General features: G+C 49.9%; 1 protein-coding gene across 1 annotated transcript in view; it reads left to right on the top strand.

Moving 5' to 3' along the window:
• KCNH4 (potassium voltage-gated channel subfamily H member 4) overlaps positions 1-14,370 on the top strand; it is a 56,450-nt gene that overhangs the window by 1,227 nt on the left and 40,853 nt on the right. Inside the window, exon 2 of the mRNA XM_035135492.3 lies at positions 11,088-11,321. Within this exon, the coding sequence (XP_034991383.3) occupies positions 11,088-11,321 (234 nt within the window). The remainder of the gene's footprint in view (positions 1-11,087; positions 11,322-14,370) is intronic.

The raw sequence follows: 14,370 nt of genomic DNA, 5'->3' as shown, positions 1-14,370 counted from the left end.
GTGGTGAGACCACAATAGCGAGGAGGAAGTCAGGGCTGTATATAAGGGAGCATGAGTTGCATGCATTGCTACTTTTCGGAAACTTTTTCGACACGGTGCCTCTCTATGCGTGTGGCTAGGAAAACCTTTCCCTTTCCGATCTCCTAGAGGCGAAGTGAAGCGAGGGCTGTGGAATTTGGGGTGCTTTTAAGGGCATCCGACGAGGGGGGGTAGGCAGTTCTCTCTTGCGCGAAGCCCACTGAGCAATAGCTGCGCGATCCCTGTGCAACTTTGGTGAGCCCGTCCCTGGGCACCTCCCGATTTCGACTTGAACACATTTATTCGATTATTACATTTGAGCCCAATCGTTCTTCCAAAGAGCTGAGGGTGATGCAAATGGCCTTTCCATAGTATCTTCACAACAACCCTGTGAGCTGAACATGTCCGTGTAACTGGCCCGGGGTCACCCCGTGAGCATCATGTCTGCAGTGGTGCAGAAGGACTTCGCAGTGGAAGTGGGGGGGGGCATTCAGCGCAATGAGCTATTTAGACTGGATTACCATTCAAAGTGAGGGGCATCGCGACGCCTTTAAGTCTAGAGTTTTAAATTAACTACCTAACTGCATCACTGTTTGCTCCAAGACTCACCCAGACCCAGTCAGAAGCTCTTTGGGATGCCAGGAGAACTAATCCTATGGAGCCATAAGAAGGAACAACCCTGAGCACGTGCAAAGAGCATTTCCCCCTTTACCATGACCAAACAACCTCCTGTGTGCCAGGAAGAAGCCCCAGCATTTCTCGTTTTAGAAATGAAGCTAGGCTAGGTCAGAAGGAAGGCGTGCTTGCTGCAGACTCTCTGCCCACATGCAGAGTTCTTTTTCACCTTCACCCGTGAGAAAAAAAACAACCTCACACACAGCTAGTTAAAAGGGAGAAAAGGCTGGGGGACATCTGTCAGGGATTCTTTAGCTGTGATCCCCTGCATTACAGGGGGTTGGACTAAATGCCCCTCGGGTTCTCCTCCAGCTCTACGATTCTATGGCACTTTCCAGGCGAGACCGAAAAGGGAAGAGCGAGCCGAGCCAGAGGATGGGAAAGTCCTCCTTCTCAATCCCAGAGAAATGTTTGCGGTTTGAAGGAGGCTGCGTGCGCTCGGCGCAATCTGAAATGCATTCTTCCCGCGCTCGAAGTGTCGGTTCATGATTTATTTTATTATAGAATTGTAGAGTTAGAAGGGGACCCCCCCCGGAAGGGTCATGTAGTCCAGCTTAAGACATTCAGCCTAGTTTCCGGGGCTGGAGACGCAGTGGTGCCGTCAGGGCAGGACTTGTAAGGCAGACGTCCAGAGCCCCACTCAGCAGAATGAGGCCCCCAAACGCAGCACGGCTTGGATTACCGTCTAAAGAGGGGCAGTTGGATAAGACCATTAAGCCCGGAATCTAAAATTACCTAACTGCACTACGGCTGGGGTGTCGGTGCCAATTAAACTCGACTCGATCTCCCTCCCTCCCTGCCTCCCTCTCTTAGACACACTCGCTTTCACTCTCACTCTCACTACCTGCTTAGCCCTGCGGGAGGGAAAAGGATACATGGGTGGGGACGGAAGGTGTAGTAATCGTTTGTGTGTGTGTTTTTTAAAAACCCCCACAAACAACAACTAAAATGCCATATTGTGGCTCGAGGATTTTCTCTTTAAGAGGATTCCGGACGTGGGGGGTGGGGGAGGATTTAAATGCTTCCAGAAAGATCAATGAAAACTAATTTAGCATTTTCCTTTGGGGATGTCCGGGAGAAGCTTTCGTAATGAGCGTTTCCCTCCCCCCTCCCGCGCGAGCCAAGCAGCGCTCCCCTTATTCCTAGGGGAGCCACAGCGAGCTGGCGCACAATACCTGAAAATAGAAGTTTTTACTGAACACTTGAGGAAGGGGGAAGGAAAAGAGGGGAACGCCCTTTCCCTGTACTCCCATCTCTACCCATGTTCCCGGTGATATAAAACGGGATTAAACCCAATATCGTTCTCCTGAGGCTGGGGACACGCGCTTCTCTGAGATTTAAGCGAGTCTTCAATATCAGCCAATTCCCCCCCCCCCTTTCCCCCAGTTTTGTTTACCATCTAGTCGGATGAAGCGTTCTGGAGAACTGGAAAGCTTGCATACCGTTTTGTAACATTTTGGCTGGCCTATTTCTTTTTTCTTTTTAAGCCATGTTGTGGATTTAGGAATCTCGTTTGCGAGCCCCTTAGTTATCCGAGTTGTTGTTGTTGTTGTTTTAAGCGCGCCACGCGTCGAGGAATTCCGCGTTGCTCTCGGTAGGCAGGACGCTAGATCAGCACTTCGGACAGCTCCTGAACTCCTCCTAGGGGGCTTAGACCGCGGCTGCTTCTGACGCCCTTGTGGCGCAAGAAAAAAGAGCCACATCAGTGGCAGTCCAGCTCTCCTTACTAGATAGGCGCTTACTAGAAGCAGCTGGTTATATTGGAGGCAGGGAATCCGCTTCAAAACTGTGAAGAGACAAGGCTCACGTTTCTTTTGAAATTGTCTTGAAGCTCCTTATGCCCAAATCTCAGAATTGTGGGCTTTTTGTGGTGATTGCTCAGCTGTGAGAGAAAGCACTCTGCAAGTGCTCAGAGGCACCTACCGTATCTATCTTACATCACATGTCCTCTTGACTAACTTCATGCCAAGCGCAAAAGGCAATTACAGTATCAAGAGGACCCCTGAGCATGTACAGGATGTAATCAAGTCACAGCAGCCAGTCCCCACACATCTAAGTTTGGGCAGGGAGGAGTGTGGTAGGGTTATCCAATTTTGGAAGCAAAAATGTTGTGGGAGCCAGGACTCTTGGGTTCCTTCCTTTTCCAGGAGGGGTCCGGTGTCTGAGAACCTGTGGTGGTGCAATGGTGTTGGGCTAGGACCTGAGAGACCAGGGTTTGATAACTGGGTGGCCTTGGGCCAGTCGTTACGTCTCATCCTAACCTACTTTACAGGGTTGTTGCGGGGATTAAGTGAGGGGAAAACAATGTAAATCGCTTTTGAGCTTTCTGGAGAAAAAGTTGGACTATAAACACAATAAATACATAAAATAAAATAAATATTGGCATAGCACAAGGAGAGCTGGGAAGCAGGACTCCCAATTTCCATCACCAGCTTGTGCGCGCTGTGCTGCTCAGTGGTTACAGCAGAAGATGCAGGAAGTCACTCCGGAGTTCCCTCTTCAGCTGTAATCGGGGAACCCTCTCATGGATCACGCTTGGCTGCAGCATGTTCCACGAGGCTTTTAACTGGGAGATTAACATCAAATCTACAGAGCCACAATTCCCCATCGGTTGCAAAGCTCATTCATCCTTTGGCTCAATTGCTTTGGATTTTCAATTCACATCCTTCCTTGCCTCCCACATGAATGGCTGAAGGTGGATTATCCCCATCACAGCAACCTCATGTCCTCATGTCCATCCTTGTGTGTTTTGGAGGCAGTCTTGCTTGCCTGCATCTCTGAGCCCCATTCTGAACAGGGCTCTGTCTTTCTGAGGGAGTTCCACCAATGGCAGCAAGCAGGCATGTGAGTCCTAGTGCAAAGGAGGCAAAGGAAATGCTATACTGGAAGATACCTAGGTTGGTGTGAGTGTAGGCAAGCTTCTGAGTTCCACAGAACTGCTCATCACTCTGAACGGGAAAGGCAATAGAATCCACAGGCGTATGCACCAAAAGCTCTTTGAAGGAAGTGTGGTGTACAAGTGTAAAAAGTAAATTCAGCTGACGTTAAAGAACATTTCATTGTGGGTGGACCCCTAGCATCTAAAATGAAGAGAGAAAATGAGTGGATGTTATGCGTAAGAATGGAAATGTGATGTGCTGGTATGTATGAGTGCCTGTATGTGGGTGGGTGTCTGTGTATTGGCCTTGCACTGGCGTGCGGCCCCCAGAAGAAAACCCACAAAGGAACGCAGACAGAGTTGTCTTACTCTGTTCTAAGCCCACCCAACCTATTTCTCTAGTCTCCCTTCCCCCGTTTTTCTCAATCCTTAATCTGCAGCCTGCTGTTAACTGGACCCCAAGCACATGCAAACTCATATGCCCACTCCTCCTTCTCAGTAGCCCCTTTCAGCAACCTCAACGGGGTCAAAACCCCACACTTTGGGGAAATCCTGAGCCGTGTCTGCTTATAGGCCTGCTGCCAATAAGATATGCAATACAAGCAAAAAAAGGAAAGAAAATTAATGACTAATGAGGCACCATTAATGGAACTTTCTAGCCTTAATTTAGCAGTGCCTAGTCTACATCTTTGCTTTCAAATTAACTGACAAAGGAGTAGCGCCAATTACATTATTGATAGTATTTTGCATGCATATCTTAGATTTTTGTGGTGTCTTGCAGACACTCTGATTTATTTATTTTTATTTATTTTCTGTTGTTTCTGTTTAATTTGTTGTTTGCTGTTTTGAAAATCAAAGCAAAAGCAAAAAAAAGATATGCACATTTAGTCAGACTTTTGCTGCTGTTCTCCCACAACCTTCCAGTGTGGAATAGATTACTTTAGTGCAGTGTTGGGGAAACTGCTGCATTCAGATATGGCCAAACCCAGACACCCACCACCCCTGACCATTGCCTATGCTGGCTGGGCTGATGGGAGTTGGAGATCAACTCCAAAGCACCATAGGTTTCCTGCCGCTGCTGTAGAGTGTGGAGGGGCTTGATTTTATGAAGTTCACTACCCAACGAGACTGAATTTTGCTCCTCCTGCATTTGCCCTTCCCAGTCCCTTAGTAAAATCAGAGCTTCCTAGTAAAATCCGAGCTGAAAAGGCAGCCTGCATAAGTATTTGAATAGATCTGCGCTGGTAAAACAACTTTTGGACTGCTCCCAAATCATACTTCCAGGCTGGTGGGAGGCTCCTCTCCTGAGCTTCTCTTCTGCTGATGCTCCATCTAAAAGTTCATTTGTGTCCTCTCAGGGTGGGCAGCTTACAGGATGTGGTTCCAGCCAGCCGGCCAGCCTCTCAGGCTAGAGGGAGAGCTGTTCAGAACCGCAGAGAGTGCACATTTTAATACACAGCCCTTCTAAGCAGCCCCCTAATCCTGCATCCCAGAAGCCAAAAACTGGACTTAGCTACAGATGCAAACTATTTTTCACGCACACACACACACACACAAGCCCCTCCCAAGTTAATCCAAGCAGTGACCTGAGGTGACCGAGAGTTAAACAATTGGGTTGGGGTAGGGGGATGAGAATAGGGACGCGGATGGCACTGTGGTCTAAACCACTAAGCCTATTGGGCTTGCCGATCAAAAGGTCGGCGGTTCGAATCCCCACGATGGGGTGAGCTCTCATTGCTCGGTTCCAGCTCCTGCCCACCTAGCAGTTCGAAAGCACATCAAAGTGCAAGTAGATAAATAGGTACCACTCCAGCGGGAAGGTAAACGGTGTTTTCATGTGCTGCTCTGGTTCGCCAGAAGCGGCTTAGTCATGACCCAGAAGCTGTACGCCGGCTCCCTTGGCCAGTAAAGCGAGATGAGCGCCGCAACCCCAGAGTCATCCATGACTGGACCTAACGGTCAGGGGTCCCTTTACCTTTACCTTAGGGAGATGACAAAGCCCTCAAGCCAGCCTGGGGGAAGGGGGGAGGCCACAAACTGAAGTCCTGGTCAACTGGGCCATTATCCCGTTGTCTCCAAAGGCAATTCTGGTTCATAATGAAAAAGAGATCAAGGCTCAATGATGCCTGTAAGTCATACTCACCCACCCCAGCCCTCGGTTGTAAAGCTTGGATTTCAGTAAGGAGGACAAAGCACTCTGCGTATGTGCAAAGGCACATCAATCCTTATTTTGATAGGCCACGGCTAGGCTGATGTTGGGGGCTGAAAGCCCTGAACAACTTGGGTCCAGGTCACCTTGAGGACTGCCTGAGCCCTTATATCCCAGCTTGATCAGGGTTTCTCAAACTTGGGTCCCCAGCTCTTGTTGGACTACAATTCCCATCATCCCTCACTAGCAGGACCAGTGGTTAAGGATGATAGGAATTGTAATCCAAAAACTTCTGGTGACCCAAGTTTAGGGTATTAGACCATCTAGAAGACCACTGCTAGCTGTTTCCCGTCATACAGAGGCCTGACTGGCTTCAGCTAGAAGTTGGGCATTATGTTTTACTGGTCCCATGCTGTGGAATGGTGTTCCAGCAGAGGTGAACCACGTGCCCTCGCTTTTGGCAGACCTATTCCGTTGTTAAAGTTTTTCAAGGCGAGCCAGTCACTTTCACGACTATTTTGTATTGTTATTCGGATATCTTATGTTTTATTATACTTGCACCTAATTTTCTACACTGCTTTTTTCATATGTTATATGAGTTGGCAGTATATAAATATATTTTTAATATATTTTTTAAAAGTCATGCCCCAAATCTGAATACCAGTATAGAAAATGGGACGGAGAGCTGTGTCCTGCTCAAATTAAGCCCTGGTGTGATAGTAGCAGGACTGAATTTCTTCCATTAAAGCCATTACAGCATTAAGCATCTATGTGCCACTGGTTCCAGACATTCTCCAGCTCTGAGCTGCTTCAAGGCATTTTAATGTCTGGTGCAGAAAATTAAAGTCTCCCCCCTCCACACACACACACACACACACCACAAAATCTACAGGCAAGATCTTGTGCAGAAGCTTCATTGAAATAAACTGTGCCCACTATATCCTTGTTTGGCTCCTGTTCATTCCAGTGCTGCTTATGCAAGAATACTTTCTGGTGGATTGATCAACCCACAGGTCATATATGCCTGTTTCCTACTCTGTTGCCCTGAATGCTGTCCCAGATCCACCCTTTGAGGATGCCACCTCATCTCGATTCAGATCACCTGGAGAGATTTGCTTCAAAGGCAATATGCGCAGCATGGCCAGGATTGATCCAGAGGGAAGGGGACACGGGGACCTTATTCATTAGGGTTGGGCTTCATAGCTCTTCTGCGGTTCTTGGCCCTCTCTGAGGACACAGACTTGGGTGCCATTTGAGGGGGTAACACTTTGACCTTGCTGGATGGAAATCCGTAGCCCAAATGTCCCAATTTGGCACCTTCCCCGCAGAGGGCCATCTGTCTGCCTTGGGGCCATGCCAAGGAGCAAGGTGGCAACATCCTGATCAACACTCTGCAAAGCATCTAATCAAGCAGGGCAGGGAGAGCCGGTCGGAAGGCAGAACGTGCTGCCACTTCAGTATCCTCCACCGGCAACCCTTCGTGCAAGGATCAGGAAAGCCATGCAGCGAAGGAAGCAAAAATAGACTGCGCCATGCAGGGGCTGATAAGCCTTCCTTTCTCAAGAGCACCCCAGGAAATACGGGCCTGTGGCAGTCTCAGGAAAATGTTACAGTTCTGGCAGCAGTGCAAAAAAACCCAAGGGTGTGGGTGAGGAGATTTAGGCACATCTCTCCACCCAGTTTTTATCTTTTACTAGGGATGCTTTTTATGGTCTCTCTTGCCAATCCTCAGCTGACTCAGCTGTGACCCCCCTCCCACAATTTGTCTACCTCCACCTTACCCTCTTTATCTCCTGAGTCCCAACTCTCCTGCTGTTCTCTCTTGGACAAGGCTCTGTGTTGTGTGTTCCGTGCATCTGCAATCATACCATACGGTTTGGTTTGGTTTCTTCAAAAAAGCAAGTTTCTAGCCCCTTTTGATGCCCAATAAACTATGCATCGAAACAAGTGAGCAGTGCCTGGTGAGTTCTCAGAAACGGAGAGGGTTGCAGCTGAGCAAAGCTCTCGTTTTCTGTAGGGAAGGTGCCTCGGTTATTTGTATAATCTCCTGTTCCAGATGCAAACTATATGTTATTTAAAATAGATGCACATTTGCCTGACTAAGCGCAGCAGCTTCCCTTTGGCAAATTTTGCCTCACAGCCTTAACATTTAACCCTCATGTTCAGGGAGGAGGGGAAAGGGAAAGGATCTCTGCCAGAACTCCCCACCCCCACCCCACATGTAATAACACGAGTTCATTCATTATCCCGATTTCTCTTCAAGGCTTCTGACAGGGATCAAGTCAGCTCAGGGCAGATCTCTTCCCACCATCAGCACCTCAGGGGACAGGTGTGTCTTTGGTCCTAGCGGTTGCTGAGTCTCTGGGAAGCAAAGTGCATCGTCAGCCTTCAGATCCAGAGTGATTTGTGCTAGGAGGAGGGGTGGGCAGGCAGCACGCGCAGTGTCTGGTTTTGGAGATGGAACAGGGAATCTTCTGGAAGGAGAACTTAAGGATAGCTCTAGCATGAAGTCCCCACCATCATCAACAAATTGCTTATTTCCCCAGGAGGGAATCTGTCAGTGGTGCAAGAGAACTTCCCATGCGATTGGAGTTCCATGGGTCAAATTTGCTACCCCTGAACAGTGTTGGAAGTCTTATTCTCTGCTCCACCCTTGCCTGTTTGTAGCACCACATCTGCTAGAAATCAAAGTGATTTGCAACATCTCTGCTGAAATTTGTAACAGCGATAAAGCCTAACAGCCTGTAATAAAACCTTAGCCCTTCCTCTGTTGCAGCCTCCGTTTCAATTTTTTCGCTTGTAAGCTCTTTGCAGCACGGTGCTATCCTCTTATACTTTGCAGTGCCCACCCTGCATATTGAGGACACTACGTCAAGGAATGGCAGCTTGGTGGCCTTTAGCAAAGACACACACCCCAATGTGCTTTTTGTTACATTGTTGGTGCCCAGGTGTGATTCCCAGACAGTGGGTGGTGGTGGTGGTATATGCATGGCAATTGCAGTATTCCAATCAGAGCGGGGCCAATGCCGTTTTAATTTCCCACAATGCCTCTGGTGCAAAACCCTCCCAAGGCATTGTGGGAAATTACAACAGCAGCCAGTGGGCAGTGCTGAGAGTTTCAGCAGTGGGCCCTGCAGGGTGCTGGGGGTGCTGGCAGCTGCCCAAGGGTCCCGCATGCTGGTGCCAGGCCTGGAGCACAACATCATGAAAAAGCAGATACTGAAGGCCCAAGGTAAACAAAGGAGATTTAGCCGGCGTTCAGAAGGCCCTCCGAGACAGAAGTGTGCGCGCACACACAAGCAAGCCTCCCTAGACAAGGAGTTCCTTCCACTTGGTCGGTGGCATAACAACAACAGCCCAGATTCTCCTTGCAACAGGGAAACACAAAGCAGGAGGGTTTTGTTTATTTTCCTTCTGCCTCTGATCTTCCTATGGAAAGAGGCCCACAGTGAAACTGCAGGGTTGGGCATCACGTCTAGTGATTTGGCACCTTTTCTAGTGTTGCAATGGGCTTTGACGGGTGTTCACACATGTTAGCTTGTACCTGTGTACAACTTGTCTCTACCTTCATGAGGAAGAAGGCTTGTTTGCAAGTTGTGCTGAACGCAGGCACACACTGCCTGCGCACTTGTGCAGGTGTTTGTGGGAAAGTAGGATGCCTGCTTTGTATAGCTCTGCTATTGGGTACGCAGGCAGTACATGCATTGAACATTGAACACTGTATGTGACTAACTGTATGAGCATATAGCTCAGCTATTTGTGTACCCATATTCAGTGGTACCTCAGGTTATGAACTTAATTCGTTCTGGAGGTCCGTTCTTAACCTGAGGCATGCTTTCACTAATGGGGCCTCCTGCTGCTGCTGTGCCACCGGCGCATGATTTCCATTCTCATCCTGGGGCAAAGTTCGCAACCCAAGGTACTACTTCCGGGTTAGCGGAATTTGTAACCTGAAGTGTTTGTAACCCGAAGTGTTTGTAACCCGAGGTACCACTGTACTCAGTTTGTACGCCAAATGTAATGTGTGAATACACCTAAAGTCCGAAGGCAGTGCTTATTTTATTTTTAGAAAGAGAAGTCATGTATGGGAGCCCTGACATGTTCCCTGGAGAGATGTTCAGCTCTTTAATGCTAACGTTATGGGAAGCGGGTTGCAGTGGCTCAAAGGCGCTTTTCTCAATTATGTAGTATTACTTCATATTGACTTGAGGACAGGCAATCATTCTTAAAAAGGTTGACAGTAGTTTGAGAGAGGCTTCACTCTGTATGTGTGTACCAGGAATGGGGAAAATGTGGCCCTCCATATATTGTCCGGCAATAATTCCCATCAGCCCCAACCAACATGGCCAACAGCCTGAGATGATAGGAGTTGTAGTCCAAAACAACACCTGGAGGACCACAAGTTTTACACACACACACACACACACACACACACACACACACACACACACACCCCTTTGATGGAATTGTCTCTCTTCTGGTCAGACAAGTTTTTCAGGCTTTAAAAAAGTACCAAAACCTAACAAACCTAGAGCAGGGTTTCCCAAACTTGGGTCTCCAGCTGTTTTTGGACTACAGTTCCCATTATCCCTGACCACTGGTCCTGCTAGCTGGGGATGATGGGAGTTGTAGTCCAAGAACAGCTGGAAACCCAAGTTTGGGAAGCCCACCTAAAAGCAAAAATGGGAGAAGCATAGATTCCATAAACAGCAATCTCAAAGTTACCTTCCACCACCAGGGAATAAAAAGCCTATTGTCTGCCTCCAGCTTCTGTTACTTCAGAGAAGAGGCCTGGCCAATGATGGGATCCTCAAAGGGGCCTGCTCAGAGGACGAGAGCTGAGCTGCAGAATCAACAACATCTGCATGAAATCTTTGTCCTGGTTATACCACCAAAGGAGGCATTCCCTAAATCAGGCTTGCCCGTTCAGGCCAGCCTTCACCCAGCTGGTGTCTTCCAGTCGGACTAAATCTCCCATCGACTCCAGCCAACATGATTGCCTGGTTGATGGGAGCTGTAGCCCACCAGCTGGAGGCCACCAGCTTGGCAAAGTCTGGAGGAGAGGGCTGTCAAGGCTATGCTCTGCTTCCACAGCCAAAAGGCAGAAATGCTTCTGAAAACCAGTTGCTGGGAACCAACGGGGAGGAGAGTGCTCTTGTGTTCGAATCCTGCTTGCAGGCTTCCCACGGGCATCTGGTTGAGAAAAGGATGCTGGGCTAGATGGGCCATTGGCCTGACCCAGCAGGCTCTTCTTAAGCCCTTAAGGCTGATTTAGGCTGTGAAATCAGCACAGCAATTCCTTCTCCTCTGCCCACCCGCCAATGCCAGCGTAACAACTCAGGGTCTCTCTTCTCCACCCACTCGCAGATAGCAACTTCCTGCTGGCCAACGCTCAGGTGCATCGCGGCTTCCCCATCGTCTACTGCTCTGACGGATTCTGTGACCTTACTGGCTTCGCCCGGACAGAAGTCATGCAAAAGAACTGCAGCTGCCGCTTCCTCTACGGCAGCGAGACCTGCGAAGCCGTCCTGCAGCGAATCGAGAAAGTGCTGGAGGGGAAGCAGGAGTACCAGGCCGAAGTCTGCTTTTACAAGAAGAGTGGTGAGTTTGGGGGAGCCCCCTGGGAGGACTTCAGCTCAGTACATAACAATTCCCTTCCCCTCCGGGCACTGCAGGCTATTTGTGTGCTGCTGGGCCTAATTCAAGGTGCTAACTTTAACATATTAGCAGCTTGGGAGCTAGTCATTTGCTGGAGCACCTCTACCCATGTGAGCCAGCTTGGTTCTGGAGATTAGCCAGCAACTGGGGTGTGGGAAGCTTGCTTGTAGTCCTGTGGGTGAATGGAAATGACTCCACAGGGACATGGAGCCGGGCCCCAGTTAGGGACTTCCCTGCTTTTCACCCTCCTGGAGTGTTTTTGACTGGTTGCAATGCATGCCCTGGGGCTCTGACCATACCTGTTCCTTGCCTGGTTAGAGGATAGAGAGGGTTGTATGAGTGTGAAGAAAATAGAAGCCTGCTGTGAAGAGGGAAAGATTACTTTTACTGCTCCACTTAGTGAGCAGGAAGTTAAGTGAGCAGTGGTTTAGTGAGCAGGAAGAGTCTGTGGCAGTGAGCAGGGCAGAATCAGAGGCTGGAGAGGAGCAGGGTCAAGAGGCAGCGATGAGTCAGGCTGGTGAAGAAACCAGGGGGGCTCCTGCTGCTGCTGCAACCAGCTCCTCTCCCTCCTGGTCTCCCAAGACCAGAAGATTTATGAAGAGGGAGGAGCAGGGACAGGCTTGTTGGCCTAGTCTCAGATTGCTTGGAAAGGACCCAGGGGAGGAGGACTCTTAGGGAACTGTGGGTAAGGGGGGGGACTTCAGTCCCCACAACTGCTTTATTGGGGCAGGGTCTACTTGGAAGAGTTACTGTGCTCACTAGGCCTGGCCTCATGAGCTGCTTGTTTCATTAAATACAGTGGTACCTTGGTTCTCAAATGCCTTGGTACTCAAATGCCTTGGTTCTCAAACGCTGAAAACCTGAAAGTAAGTGTTCCCATGGGCGTGGGCAGGGGGGGCAGGGGGGGCAATTGCCCCCCCCTAGAAGCAGGGCCACTGGCCAGCCTGCCCCACTGCCCGCCCGGTGCCGTCTCCCTTCTCCCTGGCTGGCTGTGGGGCGAGCGGCGGGAAAGCACCAGAGCCGCGCAAAGCGTTTGGCTGGCTTTCCCTCCCTCCGCCCCACAGCCAGCAAGGGAGAAGGGAGACGTCCCTTCTAGCCGGCTGGCTGTGGGGCGGGCGGAGGGAAAGCCAGGCAACCGCTTTGCGCGGCTCTGGGGCTTTCCCTCCACCTGCCCCAGCGATTGCAGAGGGGGAGGAGGGGATCGGAGCAGCCCGATTTCGGGCTGATCCTGGCTCCCCCTCGTCCCTTCCGATCGCGGAGGGGGAGGAGGGAGTCGGAGCAGCCCGATTTCGGGCTGATCCTGGCTCCCCCTCGTCCCTTCCTATCGCGGAGGGGGAGGAGGGAGTCGGAGCAGCCCGATTTCGGGCTGATCCTGGCTCCCCCTCGTCCCTTCCGATCGCGGAGGGGGAGGAGGGAGTCGGAGCAGCCCGATTTCGGGGTGATCCTGGCTCCCCCTCGTCCCTTCCTATCGTGGAGGGGGAGTAGGGAGTCAGAGCAGCCCGATTTCGGGCTGATCCTGGCTCCCCCTCGTCCCTTCCGATCGTGGAGGGGGAGGAGGGAGTCGGAGCAGCCCGATTTCGGGCTGCTCCGGTGTGGCCCCGCCCCCGCCCCTTGGCCCCGCCCCTTGCTTCCCGCCCCTTGCCCCCCCCTGATTTTCATCCTGGCTACGCCCCTGAGTGTTCCGGTTTCTGAATGTTTTTTGGAAGCCGAACGTCCGCTGCGGCTGTCGGCTATTGTTTCCAGGGTGCCTGCACCAATCAGAAGCTGTGCCTTGGTTTTCAAACATTTCGGAAGTCAAACGAACTTCCAGAACGGATTAAGTTCGGCGCTTTTGTTCTTGCTATTTATTTTGCGTTTTCGTTTTTGAGGTTTTTTGGGTTAACTTGTTGTTGTGACTGTGTGGAACCCAGTTTAGCTACTGATTGATTGTGTGACTGCGGAAATGGATCAAAGCCCGCCCCGCCCCCCCAATCCAAACAATAACTATCATCAGTGCAAATAAGAAAAAATAATAATTTTTATTTTTATCATCTACAATACTGGCTTATTTATTTTATAGTACATTGATTATTGCTATCATTTTATGTATCAATGGTCTCGTTAGATACTAAAATTCATGTTAAATTGCTATTTTAGGGGTTGCTATTTTAGGAACATATTAATCCGTTTTGCATTACTTTCTATGGGAAAGCGTGCCTTGGTTTTAGAATGCTTTTGTTTTGGGACGGACTTCTGGAACGGATTAAGTTTGAGAACCAAGGTACCACTGTAAAGAGCTAAGTGCACTGACGCTGTGTGAGGCATTGCCAACCTGTTCCTGACACCTGCTCCTGACATCAGCACTCTGGCCCTGCCCATCCCTGGCACGTGGAAGGTTGTCCAAAAGGAAATGTGGCCCCTGGTGTGTAAAATGCCCCCTGCCCTAGAGCCACGGGCTGCTTGGACACTGTCGGGATTTTGCTTTGTGGTTAGGACACTTTCCGCATCCTGAGCCATTGGTGACTCTGCTGAGGTTGCATCCATGCTGGCCCCTTTTTGATAGTGCTTGGTTGACGGCAATTGTTTTTTATTGTAATAATAATAATAATTATTATTATTATTATTTATTTATACCCCGCCCATCTGGCTGGGTTTCCCCAGCCACTCTGGGCGGCTTCCAACCGAATATTAAAACAGTACAGCATTAAACATTAAAAACTTCCCTAAACAGGGCCGCCTTCAGTTGTCTTCTAAAAGTAAAATAGTTACTTATTGCCTTGACATCTGCTGGGAGGGCGTTCCACAGGACGGGTGCCACTACCGAGAAGGCCCTCTATCTGGTTCCCTGTAACCTCACTTCTCGCAATGAGGGAACCGCCAGAAGGCCCTCGGTGCTGGATCTCAGTGTCTGGGCTGAATGATGGGGGTGGAGACGCTCCTTCAGGTATACAGGACCGAGGCTGTTTAGGGCTTTAAAGGTCAGTACCAACACTTTGAATTGTGCTCGGAAACG

Source organism: Zootoca vivipara, chromosome 12, assembly GCF_965207765.1.
Source record: "Zootoca vivipara chromosome 12, rZooViv2.hap1.1, whole genome shotgun sequence".
NCBI lineage: Eukaryota > Metazoa > Chordata > Lepidosauria > Squamata > Lacertidae > Zootoca > Zootoca vivipara.
This window is presented reverse-complemented; position numbering and strand designations above follow the sequence as displayed.